The sequence below is a fragment of the Salmo trutta genome, chromosome 11 (genome assembly GCF_901001165.1).
Source record: "Salmo trutta chromosome 11, fSalTru1.1, whole genome shotgun sequence".
NCBI classification, from domain to species: Eukaryota; Metazoa; Chordata; class Actinopteri; order Salmoniformes; family Salmonidae; genus Salmo; species Salmo trutta.
This window is the reverse complement of record NC_042967.1, coordinates 9,806,643-9,829,623: the sequence shown is the minus strand read 5'-3', so window position 1 is coordinate 9,829,623 and position 22,981 is coordinate 9,806,643. Positions and strand designations below refer to the sequence as shown.

Below are 22,981 nucleotides of genomic sequence, written 5' to 3'. Positions count from 1 at the left end.
TGTCTTCCTTCATGGCATCATGTGCAATCTGATCTGTGTATGTGATCTGGTCTGTGTATGTCATCTGATCTGTGTATGTAATCTGGTCTGTGTATGTGATCTGATCTGTGTATGTGATCTGATCTGTGTATGTGATCTGGTCTGTGTACGTGATCTGATCTGTGTATGTGATCTGTGTATGTGATCTGATCTGTGTATGTGATCTGGTCTGTGTATGTGATCTGATCAGTGTATGTCATCTGATCTGTGTATGTCATCTGATCTGTGTATGTCATCTGATCTGTGTGTGTCATCTGATCAGTGTATGTCATCTGATCTGTGTGTGTCATCTGATCTGTGTATGTGATCTGATCCGTGTATGTGATCTGATCCGTGTATGTCATCTGATCTGTGTGTGTCATCTGATCTGTGTATGTCATCTGATCTTTTTAAATAGAATTGATTTAGAATTTACCAGAATTAATTTTCCAGAAATAGTTTTTACCTGCTCCGTCTATTTTCAAACTGAAAAAATCAGTACACCCCTGCTAGTATAACACTGGTGTTACAGTCGAAAAGCAGCACAACAGTATTCATTATTATCATTATTCATTATTATTAGCATTATTAGCATTATTATTATTAGCATGATCATTATTACTATTATTAGCAATTGTATTATTATTAGCATTATTTATTATCATTATTATTATTAGTCATTATTCATTATTATTATTCATCATTATTATTATTATTATTATTAGCATTATTTATTAGCATTATTATTCAATATTCATGATTATTATTAGCATTATTATTATTTTATTATCATTATTATTCATTATTATTATTATTATCATGATCTGTTATTACACCTGCAGGAGTAAGATGTGTGCCCATGTTGTCCCTTATTCCATTCCTGGATTATTTGCAGGATTACAGATTAACCAGGGAGGGAATGAGAATAGGTGCCAGGCCGTTGCCAGAATGGTGACATCAGATCTGCTCAATTTAGTGCAGGTGGTTTGTTAAGGTGGCTCAGTTGGTAGAGCATGGTGTTTGCAACGCCAGCATGGTGTGTGCAACGCCAGGGTTGTGGGTTCGATTCCCACGGGGGTCCAGTACAAAAAAAAACAATATATTTTTTAAAAATAATGCATGAAATGAAATGTATGCATTCACTACTGTAAGTCGCTCTGGATAAGAGCATCTGCTAAATGACTAAAATGTAAATGTAAATGATCTGTGTGTGTCATCTGATCCGTGTATGTCATCTGATCCGTGTATGTCATCTGATCCGTGTATGTCATCTGATCAGTGTATGTCATCTGATCAGTGTATGTCATCTGATCAGTGTATGTCATCTGATCAGTGTATGTATAGCTGTCAGAGCTGGTGGTGTCTAGCCTGAGCTGAAGCTGCTGCATTATTATCACACAGTATTTTTATTTTAATTTTATTATTTCACCTTTATTTAACCAGGTAGGCAAGTTGAGAACAAGTTCTCATTTACAATTGCGACCTGGCCAAGATAAAGCAAAGCAGTTCGACACATACAACAACACAGAGTTACACATGGAGTAAAACAAACATACAGTCAATAATACAGTAGAAAAATAAGTCTATATACAATGTGAGCAAATGAGGTGAGATAAGGGAGATGAAGGCAAAAAAGGCCATTGTGGCAAAGTAAATACAATATAGCAACTAAAACACTGGAATGGTAGATTTGTAGTGGAAGAAAGTGCAAAGTAGAAATATAAATAATGGGGTGCAAAGGAGCAAAATAAATAAATAAATACAGTAGGGGAAGAGGTAGTTGTTTAGGTTAAATTATAGATGGGCTATGTACAGGTGCAGTGATCTGTGAGCTGCTCTGACAGCTGATGCTTAAAGCTAGTGAGGGAGATAAGTGTTTCCAGTTTCAGAGATTTTTGTAGTTAGTTCCAGTAGAGAACTGGAAGGAGAGACGGCCAAAGGAGGAATTGGCTTTGGGGGTGACCAGAGAGATATACCTGCTGGAGCGCGTGCTACAGGTGGGTGCTGCTATGGTGACCAGTGAGCTGAGATAAGGGGGGACTTTACCTAGCAGGGTCTTGTAGATGACCTGGAGCCGGTGGGTTTGGCGACAAGTATGAAGCGAGGGCCAGTCAACGAGAGCGTACAGGTCGCAGTGGTAGGTAGTATATGGGGCTTTGGTGACAAAACGGATGGCACTGTGATAGACTGCATCCAGTTTATTGAGTAGGGTATTGGAGGCTATTTTGTAAATGACATCGCCGAAGTCGAGGATCGGTAGGATGGTCAGTTTTACAAGGGTATGTTTGGCAGCATGAGTGAAGGATGCTTTGTTGCGAAATAGGAAGCCAATTCTAGATTTAACTTTGGATTGGAGATGTTTGATGTGAGTCTGGAAGGAGAGCTTACAGTCTAACCAGACACCTAGGTATTTGTAGTTGTCCACATATTCTAAGTCAGAACCGTCCAGATTAGTGATAATGGACTGGCGGGCAGGTGCGGGCAGCGATCGGTTGAAGAGCATGCATTTAGTTTTACTTGTATTTAAGAGCAGTTGGAGGCCACGGAAGGAGAGTTGTATGGCATTGAAGCTCGTCTGGAGGGTTGTTAACACAGTGTCCAAAGAAGGGCCAGAAGTATACAGAATGGTATTGTCTGCGTAGAGGTGGATCAGAGACTCACCAGCAGCAAGAGCGACATCATTGATGTATACAGAGAAAAGAGTTGGCCCAAGAATTGAACCCTGTGGCACCCCCATAGAGACTACCAGAGGCCCGGACAACAGGCCATCCAATTTGACACATTGAACTCTATCAGAGAAGTAGTTGGTGAACCAGGCGAGGCAATCATTTGAGAAACCAAGGCTATTGAGTCTGCCGATGAGGATGTGGTGATTGACAGATTCGAAAGCCTTGGCCAGGTCAATGAATACGGCAGCACAGTATTGTTTCTTATCGATGCCGGTTACGATATCGTTTAGGACCTTGAGCGTGGCTGAGGTGCACCCATGACCAGATCGGAAACCAGATTGCATAGCGGAGAAGGTGCGGTGGGATTCGAAATGGTCAGTAATTTGTTTGTTGACTTGGCTTTCGAAGACCTTAGAAAGGCAGGGTAGGATAGTTATAGGTCTGTAGCAGTTTGGGTCAAGAGTGTCCCTCCCTTTGAGCTGCTTTCCAATCTTTTGGAATCTCAGACGACACGAAAGAGAGGTTGAACAGGCTAGTAATAGGGGTTGCAACAATTTCGGCAGATCATTTTAGAAAGAAAGGGTCCAGATTGTCTAGCCCGGCTGATTTGTAGGGGTCCAGATTTTGCAGCTCTTTCAGAACATCAGCTGACTGGATTTGGGAGAAGGAGAAATGGGGAAGGCTTGGGCGAGTAGCTGTGGGGGGTGCAGTGCTGTTGACCGCGGTAGGGGTAGCCAGGTGGAAAGCATGGCCAGCCGTAGAAAAATGCTTATTGAAATGATCAATTATAGTGGATTTATCGGTGGTGACAGAGTTTCCTATCCTCAGTGCAGTGGGCAGCTGGGAGGAGGTGTTCTTATTCTCCATGGACTTTACAGTGTCCCAGAACTTTTTTGAGTTTGTGTTGCAGGAAGCAAATTTCTGCTTGAAAAAGCTAGCCTCGGCTTTTCTAACTGCCTGTGTATATTGGTTTCTGACTTCCCTGAAAAGTTGCATATCACGGGGGCTGTTCGATGCTAACGCAGAACACCACAGTAATGACATAGGTCCAACCATACACATACTGTACACACACACACACACCATTGTCTCTTTCTCCTTGTTCACCCTTGTCCTTGTTGATGCACCACATAACCCTGACAAACCACATAATCAAGAGAAAGGCTTTCTCTACTTCTGTTTTGATCTAGTTCTGCCAGTGATGTTCCAACAATTAAGAGCCGCTAATACAGATTACTGTTTGATTACTAACAGTAATCTGACTCCCGACAACACTCCCGACTTCTGACAACACTCAATACATTGGCAACACTGTTGAGCCATAGTGGATTATAACAGAGAGAGAGCCAGACATTCTATGAAAGCATCTATGTATCTACTGTTGGTCACACAAAAATGTTATGTTGATGGATAGTTCGTTTTTCTTAACACTTGGGTGAATGGTGTTTTTAAGCGGTTGTGTGCTGGTGTTTTGTGTGGCTTATTGCGCTGATAGATAGATGCTCATCTTTTTTTCTCATGGTGGACTGGACAGTTCAATACACAGCATGATATTGATTGTGTTACTATTCAAACACATCTCATCTTTACTGCTTGAGGGCAGCAGAATCTCATAAATACCGTAAAACTTTGCCATTTAATTTGAAGTTTTACGGTACGAGGTAACTTTTTACCCTAGCTCACAGAGAGAGAACGAGAGAGAGAGAGAGAGAGAGAGAGAGAGAGAGAGAGAGAGAGGAAGGGGAAAGAGAGCGACAGCGAGAGAGAGGAGAGAGAGAGAAGGAGAGAGAGTGCGAGAGCCAGAGAGACCAATGTTTCACCAGCATGCAGCATTTTGTGTTTAATTGCTTCTTCGGACAGTGGAACGGGCCCTTTGTAAGCATGTACTGCATCACACATTATCTCTCTCTCTGTGGCGTTATGAATCTCACAGTTCCCCTGAACCATTCACGAATACACCACAGGTCCCCTGAACCAATTCTGCAATAATTAATGGATTATTAACAACAGCTATTGTCCATTAGTAACCATAGCAGACCAGTCAATTCCCCCGTGACCGCCATTATTCCCTTCTGAGGTAGCCTATAGCTCTCTCTCTCTCTCTCTCTCTCTCTCTCTCTCTCTCACAAACAAACACACACATACTGTGTTACTGTAAGTTATAATATTACTGGAAATTACTGGTAAAGTGTGTGACCGTGAGCCGGGGTTCGTTAATGTGGTGGTGACAAAGACTGAAATGGGGTGTCTGGACTATAGAAATAAAATAACTAGAACATTTACCATTGACTTATATTTCTGTGGTTGTAACATTAGCAGGCGTTTGGCACTAGTGTGTTACAGTAGTTTGGTTCTGGTTCCCTCTTCTGCCTACTGCCTCATTACAACGACCATAACACAGTGCAAACAGACCTGAGACCAGGCTACTGTTCTGTCTACTGCCTCATTACAACGACCATAACACAGTGCAAACAGACCTGAGACCAGGCTACTGTTCTGTCTACTGCCTCATTACAACGACCATAACACAGTGCAAACAGACCTGAGACCAGGCTACTGTTCTGTCTACTGCTTCATTACAACGACCATAACACAGTGCAAACAGACCTGAGACCAGGCTACTGTTCTGCCTACTGCCACATTACAACGACCATAGGACAGTACAAACAGACCTGAGACCAGGCTACTGTTCTGCCTACTGCCTCATTACAATGACCATAACACAGTACAAACAGACCTGAGATCAGGCTACTGTTCTGCCTACTGCCACATTACAACGACCATAGGACAGTACAAACAGTGGCAGCCTAGTGCCTCATTACAACATTACTTTAGCAGCCTAATGCCTCATTACAACATTACTGTAGCAGCCTAGTGCCTCATTACAACATTACTGTAGCAGCCTACTGACTCATTACAACATTACTGTAGCAGCCTAGTGCCTCATTACAACATTACTGTAGTAGCCTATTGCCTCATTACAACATTACTGTAGCAGACTAGTGCCTCATTACAACATTACTGTAGCAGCCTACTGCCTCATTAAACATTACTGTGGGAGCCTAGTGCCTCATTACAAGATTACTGTAGCAGCCCATTGCCTCATTACAACATTACTGTAGCAGCCCATTGCCTCATTACAACATTACTGTAGCAGACTAATGCCTCATTACAACATTACTGTAGCAGCCTACTGCCTCATTACAACATTACTGTAGCAGCCTAGTGCCTCATTACAACATTACTGTAGCAGACTAATGCCTCATTACAACATTACTGTAGCAGCCTAATGCCTCATTACAGCATTACTGTAGCAGCCTAGTGCCTCATTACGGGGACGTTATGAGGATTATCATCTTAATCTGATGGCTGAATGCAGGCCGCCGCTAACAATCTGTATTCAAATGCGTAGTGATAATGCCTTCCTCCATTCACTTTCATCATTACAAGTGCGTACTACTTCATCATGTTGTCCTAAACTGGAACCATATTTCTGTCATTCAGAATGCTAATCTAATCTCTCTCTTTTCTCCCTCCCCTCCCCCTCTCTCTCCCTCTATCTAGGTAAACTAGGGGTGTTCCTCCAGGAGAACAACACCATAGACACGGGGGAGGTGGACGTGGGGCGCAGGGCCGTTCAGGAAGTCCCACCAGGGATCTTCTGGCGCTCCCAGATCTACATTGACCAGCCCCAGTTCCTCAAATTCAACATCTCAGTCCAGAGGGATGCGTTGGTGGGGGTCTACGGCAGGAAGGGCCTGCCCCCCTCGCATACACAGGTAGGAAGGACACCCCCCCACACACACACATTAGGTTGGAGGTGTAATTGGACTGTCACACTCAAACATTCAGGTAGGATGGAATCTCAAAGCTCATTGGAAGAGACGATCCAATTTCCCTCCCCTACAATGAGCTTTGAGAGGGAGGCAACACATTGAAGAGTCAAGCAAGGGAGGCATCAGTAATTTGAAGGCTAGTTAAGTTTTCAGACAGGGCCAATGTATCATCTTTAACAATGGCAGACATATTCCTCAAGGGCATGGCAGAGACACTCCATGCAGCCTCCAAATGAAGCACACACACACACTCGCTCACTCACGCACGCACGCACACACACACGTACAGACTCACACACACACACACACTCCAAATGAAGCGGCTAAAGCCTAATAGAGGTAAATGGCAACAAAGGTCTTCACAACGCTGCGCGTCGATAGCCCAGAGTGGAGGGAGAGCGTTAGCAGGCGCCGTGGCATTATTTGCTCCGTGAGGTAATCGATATGTTTCTTTAAGACGTTGGAGAGGACATAATGAGGGTATATTGACGGACATGTTGGATGAAGGCTGAGGAACAGACAGGGATTTAAGAAGTGCTCATTCTTCAGGTTTGGTCTCTGTCGATGCACAATGTGGATGTGAGTCCATGTCAGGAATGAGTATTTTCATCTTTTTGGGGAGAAAAGCATTCTTTCCATGAAGGACTCATTAGCAGAGATGGGGAAAATGTTTATAGAATCAATGTTTATGGCCACTGTGAGATATAAAACGTTAATGGCCAGAAATGAAAGGGAAAATGTTCCAAGTCATCCGAGGCCAAACGATAGTTCAACCGTTAGTGTTGAAGGACTAGAAACAGATGAAATGGAGTCAAGGTGAAACTTTGCTGTTTTCCTCAATGCTCCTTTAGTCTCATGTTATGTGTGTGTGTGTGTGTGTGTGTGTGTGTGTGTGTGTGTGTGTGTGTGTGTGTGTGTGTGTGTTGTCCAGTATGACTTTGTGGAGCTGCTGGATGGCAGTCGCCTGATCACCAAGGAGAAGCGCGGGCTGGTGGAGGTGGAGGGCGTGTCTAGGCGGGCGCGCTCGGTGAGCGTGCACGAAGCGGGCTTCATCCAGTACCTGGACTCTGGCATCTGGCACCTGGCCTTCTACAACGACGGGAAGAACTCAGAACTGGTCTCCTACAACACCATCGTCATAGGTCAGTGTGTGTGTGTGTGTGTGTGTGTGTGTGTGTGTGTGTGTGTGTGTGTGTGTGTGTGTGTGTGTGTGTGTGTGTGTGTGTGTGTGTGTGTGTGTGTGTGTGTGTGTGTGTGTGTGTGTGTGTGTCCGCGGCATGCGTCAGCTCTGCGTAATGTGTGGCCTCGCAGTAAGTGGCTGGAGAGTTGAGGCCCTACATCAAAGCACAGCACACACTCCTTAGTGGCCTGTTCTCTCTCCCTCTCCCTCTCTCTTTCTCTCTCTTTCTCTCTCGCTCTCATTCTCTCGCTCTCTCTCTTTCTCTCTCTCCCTCTCCCTCCCTCTCTCTCACTCTCTTTCTCTCTCTCTCCCTCTCTTCTCACCTGCCAAAGAACAGGGTAGAACGTTGACTGCCTTAATCAAAACACTACTCTCTCTCGCCATCTCTGTTATAATGGAAATTAAAATGGATTGTTTGACCATCCGTTGTACGAACGCTATAAAAGTTGGACATGCCCCTGCAATAAGCACCAGAGATGGCGGACGGTTGTGGGAGGGTTGTGTGGGCGTTGTGGGAAACGTTTGACCTGACTTAATAGCTTGTGTATTGCATTTCCACATCTCTCTGTTGTTCTGAAAACGTCTGAAACTCTGCCTCTTTAAAGAGTACCTTAAATAATCCCACCGCACAGCATCAACAGCACGCGCGCACCCACACGCACACACACACACACACACACACTCACCAGCTCTCAACCTTTAGCCTAAACCTTTAGCTATATTGAGAAGCCCTGTTTGGCGGTACATGGATCTAGCGTGTTGGCTTGATATTTACTGAACCACACTATGACATGCCTGGTACAACTTCCTAACCTGGCTCATGTACCCAAAAGAGAGAGAGACAGGGAGGAGGAGCGAGGGCTGAAAGGCATGGTCATTTTGGCCCAGTGGTGTAGAGGACAAAATGATTGGGGGAAGAGAGTGATAGAGAGACACAGGAAGAGATGGTAAAAGGCTGGTAATATTGGCCTGATAATGTGGAGGAGAGAAGGAGAGAAAGAGATTTAGAGAGAGATAGAAGGGGAGAGATGGTAAAAGGCTGGTAATATTCTGTCCATCTTGTAGCTACAGAGGAGTGCTGGGAGTGTGAGCTGGATGATTGGTGGTAATAAGGTGTTGATTGGTGAGCTACGGCAAGCAAAGGGACCCAGTTTGTCTCAATCAGGCATATGGGGGTGGTGGTGATTAGAGGCAGGGAGAGGGTGTGTGTGCGTACGTGTGTGTACTTTGGTCTGCCTGGCTAATTATCACTCTTCTATTTCAGGATATGGGCCTTGTTCGCATTGTCTATGTCGCTACTCTCTCCGTCTTGTTCTCTCTGTGGCTGTATGCACATCTCTAACTCACACAAACACTCACTAACACTCTCCTTTCTCCAGAGTCCGTTATGGAGTGTCCCCACAATTGCCATGGCAACGGTGACTGTCTGTCTGGAACGTGTCATTGCTTCCCAGGATTCCTTGGGCCGGATTGCTCAAGAGGTAAGACACACACATGCACACACGCCGTTTGAGAGGAGTAAACCCACTATCACCTCCCGTAATTGGCTGTAGATTGTTGTCCTGGCGAGTACATTGATTCAGGCACACAGACGCACATACACTATCTCTCACGCTCTCTCACACGCTCTCTCTCTCTCTCTCTTTATCTCTCTCTATCTCTCACGCTCTCTCACGCTCTCTCACGCTCTCTCTCACACGCTCTCTCTCTCACGCTCTCTCTCGTACGCTCTGTCTCTCTCTCACGCTCTCTCACGCTCTCTCTCGCGCTCTCTCTCTCTCTCGCTCTCTCACGCTCTCTCTCGCGCTCTCTCTCTCTCTCGCTCTCTCTCTCTCTCTCACACGCTCTCTCGCACGCTCTTTCACACGCTCTCTCTCTCTCGCTCTCTCTCTCTCGTGCTCTCTCTCTCGCTCTCTCTCTCGCTCTCTCGCTCTCTCTCTCTTTCTCTCTTTCTCTTTCTCTCTCTCTCTCTCACACACACACACACACACACACACACTGATTCAGTCAGTCGGTACCTCTGCGTCTCTGCCAAGTACTACCTCCATCAAGGAGGCTCTCTTCATCTCCACTTTCATCATTATACAATAGTGTGTGCTTGACTGGAGCTCAAACAAAGAGAAAAGGGTCTCACAAGTAATTAGAAAGTATAATGTCCCTCCATCCATCACTATTCATCAGCTCTCTGCTTATTTTCCCTCAGAATTATACTGAAGAGTTGCTGAAGTGACTTCTGTGTCCCTTTCTGTCTCACTATATATCTCTCTGTTAACCTGGTGATACCCTGTATATATCTCTATTAACCTGGTGATACCCTGTATATATCTCTCTATTAACCTGGTGATACCCTGTGTATATCTCTCTTTTAACCTGGTGATACCCTGTATATATCTCTATTAACCTAGTGATACCCTGTATATATCTCTCTAATAACCTACTGATACCCTGTATATATCTCTCTATTAACCTGGTGATACCCTGTGTATATCTCTCTTTTAACCTGGTGATACCCTGTATATATCTCTCTATTAACCTGGTGATACCCTGTATATATCTCTCTTTTAACCTGGTGATACCCTGTATATATCTCTCTATTAACCTGGTGATACCCTGTATATATCGCTATTAACCTGGTGATACCCTGTATATATCTCTATTAACCTGGTGATACCCTGTATATATCTCTATTAACTTGGTGATACCCTGTATATATCTCTATTAACTTGGTGATACCCTGTATATATCTCTATTAACCTGGTGATACCCTGTATATATCTCTATTAACTTGGTAATACCCTGTATATATCTCTATTAACTTGGTGATACCCTGTATATATCTCTATTAACCTTGTGATACCCTGTATATATCTCTATTAACTTGGTGATACCCTGTATATATCTCTATTAACTTGGTGATACCCTGTATATATCTCTATTAACCTGGTGATACCCTGTATATATCTCTATTAACTTGGTGATACCCTGTATATATCTCTATTAACCTGGTGACCCCAACAAAAAAACATGTATTTACAATATTGCAAAAACGTTTAAATGGAACATATATCTCATGAGACTGTGTTGCCATGCATGTGTGAATGTGCACACTGTATTATGTGTATGCTCGTGTGTGTGTTTAAGCACATACACGCTGTATACACAAACATCCATTTGTCCCTCTGTGTCTCTTTGCAGCTTCGTGCCCCGTGCTGTGCAGTGGTAACGGCCAGTACTCCAGGGGTCGCTGCCTGTGCTTCAGTGGCTGGAAGGGGACAGAGTGTGACGTGCCCAGCAACCAGTGTATAGACATCCACTGTGGGGGACACGGCATCTGTATCATGGGCATCTGTGCCTGCAACACCGGATACAAGGGAGACAACTGTGAAGAAGGTAAGAGATCAGTCCTGTTAGAGGGATCTTTTGATTTGCACTGCCTTTTTCCTTCTCTCCTCGGTGTGTGTGTGTGTGTGTGTGTGTGTGTGTGTGTGTGTGTGTGTGTGTGTGTGTGTGAGTTCAGACACATCCTCTTCCCCTCTTCCTTCCTTGTCAGCCAGTCAGTGTTTGATTGCTCAGTATTCACCATCATAATCGTTACCGCCAGCCAATAGTTCAGTATTACAGAAACAATTGCTGCTCTCTACTTCAAAGAGCAAATAATTACATCGCTGTCCCCATCGATGCGTGGCTTGAGACACACACACTGACTCGCTCTCACACACGCACGCACACATGCACCACACACACACACTGACAGAGAATGGAGAATATTAGATTAGCTAAATTATCCTGGCATGTACCTGCTACGCTAGCCTACAAAACAACCCATCAGAAGGCTAGCTCTGTCTGTACATTAGATCCAATTATTGCACTTCCCTATGGGAGAAAATCTCATCTTCGCTGCTCAATAAAATGTATCTCTGCCAGCCTCCTGCTGCTGACACACACACACACACACGCACACACCACAAACTGACGCTAATGCAATTAGTTTGCAGTGAATGTTATTGTGAGGTCTGTGACCCAGTCAGTAGTCAATGGACAGATTAAGACCCATCATCACTAAGACAGCAGAGGGAAGTAACTGCAGCTCAACAAGCATCAGCCCCAGGCAACTTGCTGGGCATCAACAGACAAATCGAATCACATTTTATTTGTCACATGCGCACAATGCAACAGGTGAGGATCTGGGGACCCATGCCAAATCTTTTCAGTCTCCTGAGAGGGAAAAGGTGTTGTCGTACCCTCTTCACGGCTGTCTTGGTATGTTTGGACCATGATAGTTCGTTGGTGATGTGGACACCAAGGAACTTGAAACTCTCGACCCGCTCCATTACAGCCCTGTCGATGTTAACGGGGGCCTGTTCGGCCTGCCTTTTCCTGTAGTCCACGATCAGCTCCTTTGTCTTGCTCACATTGAGGGAGAGGTTGTTGTGTCCCTATAGGCTGGGTCATCGTTGTCGGTGATCAGGCCTCCCACTGTTGTGTCATCAGCAAACTTAATGATGGTGTTGGAGTCGTGCTTGGCCACGCAGTCGTGGGTGAACAGGGAGTACAGGAGGGAACTAAGCACGCACCCCTGAGGGGCTCCAGTGTTGAGGATCAGCGTGGCAGATGTGTTGTTGCCTACCCTCACCACCTGGGGGCGGCCCATCAGGAAGTCCAGGATCCAGTTGCAGAGGGAGGTGTTTAGTTCCAGCTTCCTTAGCTTAGTGATGACCTTTGTAAGCACTATGGTGTGGAACGCTGAGCTGTAGACGCTCACAAACCCAGAGATAGTATACACACACACACAAACACAATTCCTCTGTTCCACAGTGAGTGTTTGTGTACTGTATGTTTACATTTGCTCTGTGCAACAATCCAAAGTGACAGCAGTTGGTTGGGAATTGATTGCGACAAATCAACCTCTCTCTCCTTCCCCTCCTCCCTCCAGTGGACTGCCTGGACCCTGGCTGTTCGGCCCATGGTGTGTGTATCCACGGGGAGTGCCACTGCAGCCCGGGCTGGGGGGGCACCAACTGTGAGATCCTCAAGACCATGTGCCCCGACCAGTGCTCCGGCCACGGCACCTACCAAAGCGAAAGCGGCACCTGCACCTGCGACACCAACTGGACCGGCCCCGACTGCTCCGTCGGTACGTTGTTGGTGTGAGCACGTTGTTTGAACGTTGGTAAAGGTTATTAGTTGTTAGCATGCTAGCCTTCACTCAGAAGTACTACGTTTCTCTACAGCTTCTCTCACACAGTTGTGCCATGGCCTTCCCATCTATATTCTTTTACTGTATTGCTCTCTCTTTCATTCTTTATCTCTCTCTTTTCACTGCTGCTTTGTTGACTAATGCTGTTATGAAGACAGCAGTGTGACTTTTATATTAACTGGGCTTAGAGAGGACAGAGCACATCGATCTGATCCATTTTTAATTTGAGAGAAAGCTGTGTTTATTTGCCTCTAACACACTGGCTCAGCCAGCAAAGAGAAGGAAGGACGGACGGAGAGCCGTGGGTTTGTTAATTACACTGAGTTTAAATTAAATAAGATTGCACTGCTAATTGCTAGAGAACAGAGAGGGAGGGAGGGATGGAGAGAAAGAGTGAGACTGAGAGAAAGAGAGAGAATGGAGGGCGATTCCACACCAGGACAGCCCAAAAATATTGATTTGTTCTGGCAATTCTCATATAGAAACTTCATTGGGAGGACGGATGTTAGATGTACTATTGTAAAGCGGTTGTTCCACTGGATATCTTAAGGTGAATGCACCAATTTGTAAGTCGCTCTGGATAAGAGCGTCTGCTAAATGACGTAAATGTAAATGTAAATGTTTGACAGTTCTCTCCCTTTTTTTGTTGTTTTTTTTAAATCAGGAGGAAGTGGACATTTGAGTCCCTTTTTAGACCTATACATGTGTTGTGTAAGACCGTATGATCTGTGAACCGTGCACGATACAGACAACACCTCCGTGTCATTATGCTCCTTATAGTGGAGATTCTGATATGAAAAATAGAAAATATAGAAATATTTATATGTCAAAAGTACCCTTTTTCTTATCTTGTTCATTTCAAGAAGCATTGTTTGGAACAATATGCTCTACACGTGCATCGAGTTTCCAGAGAGGGTGGAGTGATTCACACATTATTTTTTTGGAAAGATAATAATGTCAAAAGCATGTCAAACATCCTTCCTCCCAATGATGTGTGAGAATTGACCGAAAAATCGGAGATAACCTAAATATTTTTGGGGCTGTCCACGGTGACCTTCAGACAGATGTGACCAGAGCCTCAGTCTGGTCACCGCTCCAGGCCCCTCCCTCCCTCCCTCCCTCCTCCCTGCTTCAGACAGCGCCCGCCACGTCTCGCACATACATACCCACACACACACACACCACCCCAGCGACACGGCGATGACAGTGACGAACAGCGCCACTTCCTGACACACAACACACTCTCTCGCACACACACTCACACACACACACACAACGGTAATGGCAGCTCGCCACAGGCAGCGGCGGGCCACACTGAGCGCAGCCCCTCCAGGGGGCTGATGGGACTTTAGAGACCGAGAAAGACTGAGCGGTCGGGGGTCCGTTGGTCTGTTGGTCTTACCTGGAATGACTCCGAGATGAACCTCTCAATCTTCTAGCCGCTGACTGATAGCTAGTCTGAGAACTCCGCTCAATCAATGTCTTCTATCTAGCCACTGACTTCAACTGGAATTGCTTCTCTTAGCCACTGTCTGATAGCAACGGTCCTACGGTCGATTGTTTGCCCCTGCCGGCAACATTTCAGATGCTGTTATTCCTATACCCGTGCTATGGCACTGTAGTTAACATTGTATGAGGCTTTTCTTCCAGTATTACTACAGTGATCTGTTCTGAACTCTCAGACACAGGTCTCATCCCGTCTACTGGGTTGTGTTTCCACGGGACAGTATTTCAGTAAGATGTAGATACTGTATTCAGTAGTTAACCAGGGTGGGGTCTGTCTGAGTATAGTCCTTCACCCTGCCAGACATCTGCTGCCTGCAATCCTGACTGTCTGTCTGTATGTACAGACCTGCCAAGACAGACACAAGGCAAAACATTGTGACTGTGGTTCAGTTGGTAGAGCATGGCGCTTGCAACGCCAGGGTTGTGGGTTTGATTCCCCCGGGGGACCAGTATGAAAGTGAGTGCACTCACTTCTGTGAGTCGCTCTGGATCAGAGCGTCTGCTAAATGACGAACATGTCATGTCAAGTGTTAAGTGTCTCTCTTATATTTTGTGCAAACAACAATTCATTCAAACACCGCTCCCCCTCAGTTTAAATTTCAAGGTGGTATCAATAAAGGCGTTCCTGTCTTCTTCATGTAACCGCAACAAAAAGGCTCTAAATGGAAAACAAGTGTCACTTCAACTCAGAGCTAAAAGTGATTGGTGGAATTTTAACGCACACTTCTGGTTCAAATGGTCTAAAGAACAGACCAGAGACAAAAACAGTTCCCTCTCAACTGACAACATTCCATCAGTCTGTACCAAACAAGCCCAGATTGTGTGCAGGCGTCCATCAATGGGCACCACTGCAGCAGGATTGATTCGTCTGTGGTTGATTGGTTTGGGTGTCATTCTGCTTCAGGCACAGTGGGAATCCCTGTGTCTGGCTGGATGGCTGGCTAACGGTGTCTACCCATACTCTACCCTTATCCTATTCCTACCCTGTCTGTGGTAAAGTTCAATATGTCTACTCTCATAGCTTGAACTGTCAATACTCAATGATCACACCTCTGTTCCCCCCTGTCCCCCCCACTCGCACACACACACACACACCCCACATCACCCACACCAACACCTCAGACCCACCACAGGACCACGCACCCCCACCACCGCGCCCCACCCAGGAACCTTCAAAACCTCCCAGACTCTTCATGCTACACCGTGTCAGCCACGGGGGACAGACGTGTCAGGGTAGCAAGGTGTTATTTGAGAAATACCAGGCTGACAACCATATCCACCCGACCCCGACCCCACCCGCTGCCAGCCCAAAACACAATAGTGGAAGCATTGTGCCAACGGAGACCCTGCCTGGCTACAGTTGAAACAGAGATAGATGAAACCTTATGGTGGACGCTACTAGCACACCCAGATAACTAGCTGGAGATTCCACATCATTACACACTGACACTAACGTTTCCTTCTTTGTGTGTGTGTGTGTGTGTGTGTGTGTGTGTGTGTGTGTGTGTGTGTGCGTGTGCGCGTGTGCGTGTGCGTGTGTGTGTGTGTACAGAGGTGTGTGTGGTGGACTGCGGCTCCCACGGCGTGTGTTTCGGGGGCAGCTGTCGTTGCGAGGAGGGCTGGACGGGTACGGTCTGTGACCAGAAGGCCTGCCACCCCATGTGCACTAAGAACGGAGTCTGCAAGGAGGGCAAGTGTGAGTGCAACCAGGGCTGGACCGGCGAGCACTGCAACATCGGTAGGTCTACTGAAGAATACACACGCCTACAGTAGATATACACATGAATAATTCATACGGGTCGACAAATAAAGACATTTTTACAAGGAAACACACGTTTTCACACACGTTTTCTCTCTCACACACACACACACACACACATACGCCAATCACGCATACTCCTCTACCTCTGAAGCTGTCTGTCCATCCATGATTCCCCCAGCTCTCACACCACGGAGGACTCCAACCTGGGGGTCTATATGGCTTTGAACAGCCAACTGAAGTAGCATCTGATCCCAGTCTCCTCTTTCCTCTCTAACCTCTCCATCCCTCTCTTTACAAGGGCCTGGCTAACTCCCTCCCACTCTGCAGCCTGCTCTTTGTAGTCACTCACGTTACCTGTGTTAAGAAGGCCTGCGGAGTCCCCATGGGCCGCTGCTGACCTTTAACCTCTATCAAAACACTGACATTTACTGTAGTTAAGGCAGTGTGGGGAAGATAGACTGTGTGAGTCCTGTTCCAAGCTCTCCATCTTAACAAGAGGGTACGGAGCAGGGTTGTAAATGCCTGGCGCGTTTCTGTTTAGCTTTTAAGCCGGGTGTGAAACAAACACCAAACACTGAAACAGGCCAAAGCCTCCTCTACACGATGGAAAGATACGAGCCCTTAAGAGAACTGACAAATCCTGTTTGGTTAATTGTTTCCCTCTCAACCCCTACATCACAAAACCTACTTAATTGTTATCAAGCAAGTCTTGTTTTGTCGGCTGATTCCCTGATATTAAGTCGATTGCGGAGCAGAATGCATGTTCTCTCCTCACACACGCGCACACAGAACTCGTGTTCTGTTCTGCCTCGATCTCTGTAACACAAACTCAGCAGGGGTGTGTTTTGAGGCGTCGTTCTGCGTCACTCAATTAGTCAACATTGGGGTGCGGATCTCGTTGACAGACTGAACGGGCCCCCATTGTGGCTGGCCGTCTTTATTAGGATCTGGTCCATTATTCAAACGAAAAATCTGATGAATTAGCCAGAGTTAGAGTTTAGCATGGTGTCCCCCACTCATTTAGAGGTCGAGTTAGAGTTTAGCATGGTGTCCCCCACTCATTTAGCGGTCGAGTTAGAGTTTAGCATGGTGTCCCCCACTCATTTAGAGGTCGAGTTAGAGTTTAGCATGGTGTCCCCCACTCATTTAGCGGTCGAGTTAGAGTTTAGCATGGTGTCCCCCACTCATTTAGAGGTCGAGTTAGAGTTTAGCATGGTGTCCCCCACTCATTTAGAGGTCGAGTTAGAGTTTAGCATGGTGTCCCCCACTCATTTAGAGGTCGAGTTAGAGTTTAGCATGGTGTCCCCCACTCATTTAGAGGTCGAGTTAGAGTTTAGCATGGTGTCCCCCACTCATTTAGAGGTCGAGTTAGAGTTTAGCATGGTGTCCCCCACTCATTTAGCGGTCGAGTTAGAGTTTAGCATGGTGTCCCCCACTCATTTAGCGGTCGTTATCGTTAAGGAGCCCGCATACTAGGTTGGGTTTGCTCCTAGCAGAAATCATGCAATATTAACGTTTGTCCCTCTTGAGACGCCATACCAACAACATATCCAGTAAGACTTCCTCAAAATACTCCTACTTAATGTAAGATGAATAAAAAAATCTGTAATGAATTTGGACGGATTTGCAGAGGTCTAAGTCGCGCAATTTTACATCTAAGACGTTTGGTACATTATTTCTCAAGTGAAAAAATGTGAATGAAAACTAGTAATCTCTCATTGAATGACAACAAACATTTAATTGAAGAATCCCATCCAAAGTTCCCATTCCTACTAGGAGTAGTACTGCTGACCAATCACCGACGAAGGGGCGTAGACTTCGGCTACCGAACTTCGACTTGCCTCTCAAGCAAAATTGTTGTGTGCGTGAACAGCCGAAAAAACCCCTGCCGAACACCAAAACGAACAAAAAGTCATAATTTTGTCATAATATATGCGCAAACTGTTTTGACTGGGAAGCATGTGACAGGCTTTAGCATGGTGTCCCCCAGCTGTGTGTTTTCGGGTTTCGTGAAACTCTCTGCACACACACATAAAAAATGCGAGCACACACACACACACACACACACACACACACACACACACACACACTGACTCACTCTACTCATCATCATGGAGTTAATTTCTTCTGTGTCAATAATGTGTGTCTGATTATCTCTGGCCCTGTGGAGGAAGCACCGACCGCTGCTTCATTCCCCTGAAAATAACACCTTTTGGCTCATTATAAGTCTTCAGACACTTTTTCTTAGCATTCAGACAACAAAATGCAAAGGCAGGATGCTCCTTGAAGCACTAGTCTGAATCTGAAACCCTGCTGGCGTTGGCTGGGACGTGAGTCCGTGTCCTTAAAAGTTTCACCTCTATGTCCTTGAGATGTTCTCTCCTGTTTCAGAGTAGCGTTTCAGCGGTGGTGAGGGCCACCATGCATCATTTGTGTCTGCTGAAGATAAAGGGGTATTTTTGTTGGGGATAGAAGTTAGCAGGAGAATGACTTCCACCAAAGGGGAAGGGACATCAACCAGATAGAACAGCAGAACATTCTAGAATGTTTAGTATGGGACAGATTCCACAGCAGCCACCAACCCAGCTAAGACTTCTGTGTGTTTGTTCGACCCCACTCTGACCCTGGACCGCATTGCTCTTACACAATCACAGTACAACCCCCCCCCCCCCCCCCCCCCCCCAACCACAATACATACAGTATGTTCTTATCCAATCGCTTATTCAAACAACTCAAACAAAGAGTGTATAGTGTAATGTTCAGTCAACACTGGTTTGAATTACTATATCCTCACGCTGACTCAATAGAACACCAGTTCTGCATAAATTGGTCATCAAATTTTATCTGATCATCATCTAAGTCACAACAATAGACACACATAGTGTACTTAAACTAATAACACACAAATTATTGTAATTTGTTTGTCTATATTGAATACATCATTTAAACATTCACAGTGTAGGTTGGAAAAAGTATGTGAACCCCTAGGCTAAACTCCAAAAGCTAATTGGAGTCAGGAGTCAGCTAACCTGGAGTCAATGATCAATGAGACGAGATTGGAGATGTTGGTTAGAGCTGCATTGCCCTATAAAAAACACTCACAAAATTTGAGTTTGCTATTCACAAGAAGCATTGCCTGATGTGAACCATGCCTTGAACAAAAGAGATCTCAGAAGACCTAAGATTAAGAAGGGTTGACTTGCATAAAGCTGGAAAGGGTTACAAAATATTTCTAAAAGCCTTGATGTTCATCAGTCCACGCTAAGATAAATTGTCTATACATTGAGAAAGTTCAGCACTGTTGCTGCTCTCCCTAGGAGTGGCCGTCCTGCAAAGATGACTGCAAGAGCACATCGCAGAACATCTCAATGAGGTTAAGAAGAATCCTAGTGTCAGCGAAAGACTTACAGAAATCTCTGGAACATGCTATCATCTCTGTTGACGAGTCTACGATACGTAAAGCACTAAACAAGAATGGTGTTCATGGGAGGACACCACGGAAGAAGCCAAAAAAACATTGCTGCAGGTCTGAAGTTTGCAAAAGTGCACCTGGATGTTCCACAGCGCTACTGGCAAAATATTCTGTGGACAGATGAAACTACAGTTGAGTTGTTTGGAAGGAACACACAACACTATGTGTGGAGAAAAAAAGGTACAGCACACCAACATCAAAACCTCATCCCAACTGTAAAGTATGATGGAGGGAGCATCATGGTTTGGGGCTGCTTTGCTGCCTCAGGGCCTGGACAGTTTGTTATCATTGACGGAAAATTGAATTCCCAAGTTTATCAAGACATTTTGCAGGAGAATGTTAGGCTTTCTGTCCACCAATTGAAGCTCAACAGAAGTTAGGTGATGCAACAGGACAACGACGTAAATCTCAGAAGTAAATCAACAACAGAATGGCTTCAACAGAAGAAAATACACCTTCTGGAGTGGCCCAGTCAGAGTCCTGATCTCAACCCGATTGAGATGCTGTGGCATGACCTCAAGAGAGCGGTTCACACCAGACATCCCAAGAATATTGCTGAACTGAAACAGTTTTGTAAAGAGGAATGGTCCAAAATTCCTCCTGACCGTTGTGCAGGTCTGATCCGCCACTATCGAAAACGTTTGGTTGAGGTTATTGCTGCCAAAGGAGGGTCAACCAGTTATTAAATCCAAGGGTTCACATACTTTTCCCACCCTGCACTGTGAATGTTTACACGGTGTGTTCAATAAATACATGAAAACGTATAATTGTTTGTGTGTTATTAGTTTGAGCGGACTGTGTTTGTCTATTGTTGTGACCTAGATGAAGATCAGATCAAATTTGATGACCAATTCATTCAGAAATCCAGGTACTTTTTCTTGCCACTGTATATGCAGTGGAACTACAGTATAACAACATTAAGACTTATTGAGAGTTAGGAGGCAGTGACATTTAGCTACTCCATTACTTTTCTACTACAGACATCCCCCTTCCTCCATAGCAAATGTTGAATGAGGAAGGAGAAGAACACAGTAGTTATTAAGTCGTCTTCTTCTCTCCTCCGAGACATGCGATCGTGAATAACGATGAGTGAGAAAGTTCCAGAAGATCAAAAGATCATACCCCCAAGACGTGCTAACGTCCCCCTTTATTGGTAACAGTGAGAGGTTAGCATGTCATGAGGGTATGATCTTCTGGAACTTTCTCACTCATCGTTATTCACGATTACATGTCTCATGATAGAATCCACATTGATGTGGAAGTGTTTAGAAACGTGTTCTATTCTTATTTACAATCAAAGTGACTCCAAAATGACACAATACCTTATTTACCATTCATTTCTATTGGGCACAAAATAATCTGAAACACAACCAAAACAACAAGTTTGTAGAGTCACAAGCTTGATGTAGTCATTGCGTGCTAGGGGTGTCAATATCTTTGACCCCTACCTTTTTGAGATATTACTTGTTAAACAAAATCTTTTTCTCTGAGCAATAGTATTAGTATAAAATAATCTCCCCCTTTTTTAGCATACAATATAGCTCACTATTTGACAGATTTAGTCATTATTGCCCATATTTATCGAGGGTGTCAATAATTTCAGATCCCACTCTATCTCTTTCTCTCTCTGTCGTTGTCTGACACAAGGTGGCTTGATGCATCTCCATTTTGAGTGGCTTTACGGAAGTAGTCCACCGCTCATTTGTACTCTGCGAATTGCTTTTCCATACAAAACACAGTGATGATAAGTTGAGTAAATTGTCACTGCGTTGTGTGTGTGATTGGTAGTGGTAAAATAGTGTCCTTGATTTTACTCTAATGTTCCCGCTTGCAAAATGCAGCAAATGAATCGATGTCTCTAAGACGTGGAAGTATCCTTGTTTAAAAGAAAACAACTTAAATTGGCTGAAATCGTTTGTGCTTCCTTGTAAATAAATGATGTCAAGTGTATGTAAGAGTTTGCTAAGAATTTTTCAGCAACAAACCGATAATAATGTCTTCCCTTGACAATTTGAGTTACAGTAAACAGACCAAATCATGTTTGTGTAACAATCATGTCCAATAACCAAAATCTCATATGGTCTTTTTTTATCAGCATTCCAAAATACTCTTCTGCGTAGGATAGAAACGTACATTTTTATGGACTTGCACAATGCTCCTAGTTCCTTCTGTAGACATTAGGTTTTGTTAAGAGAGCCACAGGTTCTTCTGCTTCTTCTGCTTCTTCTGCTGCTTCTTCTGCTTCTTCTGCTTCTTCTGATTCTTCTTCTGCTTCTTCTGCTTCTTCTGCTTCTTCTGCTTCTTCTGATTCTTCTTCTGCTTCTTCTGCTTCTTCTGCTTCTTCTGCTTCTTCTGATTCTTCTTCTCATTCTTCTTCTGATTCTTCTGCTTCTTCTTCTGCTTCTTCTTCTGCTTTTTCTTCTTCTGCTTCTTCTGATTCTTCTTCTGATTCTTCTGATTCTTCTTCTTCTGCTTCTTCTGCTTCTTCTGCTTCTTCTGCTTCTTCTGCTTCTTCTGCTTCTTCTGATTCTTCTTCTCATTCTTCTTCTGCTTCTTCTGATTCTTCTGCTTCTTCTTCTGCTTCTTCTTCTGCTTTTTCTTCTTCTGCTTCTTCTGATTCTTCTTCTGCTTCTTCTGCTTCTTCTGCTTCTTCTGATTCTTCTTCTCATTCTTCTTCTGCTTCTTCTGCTTCTTCTGATTCTTCTTCTCATTCTTCTTCTGCTTCTTCTGATTCTTCTGCTTCTTCTTCTGCTTCTTTTTCTTCTGCTTTTTCTTCTTCTTCTTCTTATTATTATTATTATTGCTTCTGAATACCTCATCAGTAGGGTTGTCTCCTTTAGTCACACTGAAGACGTGCCCCAAATCGCTCCTATAGGCGCTGGTCAAAAGTAGTGCACTGTGTAGGGAATAGGGTGCCATTAGGGACGGAGACTGATTTTAAAGTAACGTATGGAATATTGTTAAAATATTGTTGCGTGTGCATGTGTGTATGTAGGTGCGTGTGTGTGTGTGTTCTGAGAAGTGCAGCTGGTGAACAGGCAGAGACTGAGTGTATTAGTTGGGAACCAGGAAACTGCAGACTTACTGCCCCAAGGTTTCTCCAGCAGTCCAGCTCCAGATCCCCATCTCAGGCTCCCTGTTCTCCCCCTCTGCCCTTCCTCTCCTGGGGCTAGACTGGTGGTCAGTCATCCGTCCCTCCCTCCCTCACATCTCTCCATCGCCCAGAATAGCACTGCAGAGCCAGCAATATCTCACCCAGCACCACCACACGTGCCTCCACACACACAGACACACACACTCTCCCTCACACACAAACACACTCCCACCAGCTGCAAGTCTGT

General features: G+C 44.9%; 1 protein-coding gene across 9 annotated transcripts in view; it reads left to right on the top strand.

Annotated features, from left to right (window-relative positions):
* Positions 1–22,981, top strand: part of LOC115202196 (teneurin-3) — a 425,097-nt gene that overhangs the window by 316,542 nt on the left and 85,574 nt on the right. For all 9 annotated transcript variants that reach the window (XM_029766158.1, XM_029766159.1, XM_029766165.1 and 6 more), the window contains 6 exons: positions 6,252–6,466; positions 7,455–7,665; positions 9,083–9,184; positions 10,899–11,093; positions 12,637–12,837; positions 15,959–16,144. In XM_029766158.1, coding sequence (XP_029622018.1) covers positions 6,252–6,466; positions 7,455–7,665; positions 9,083–9,184; positions 10,899–11,093; positions 12,637–12,837; positions 15,959–16,144 — 1,110 coding nt within the window. The remainder of the gene's footprint in view (positions 1–6,251; positions 6,467–7,454; positions 7,666–9,082; positions 9,185–10,898; positions 11,094–12,636; positions 12,838–15,958; positions 16,145–22,981) is intronic.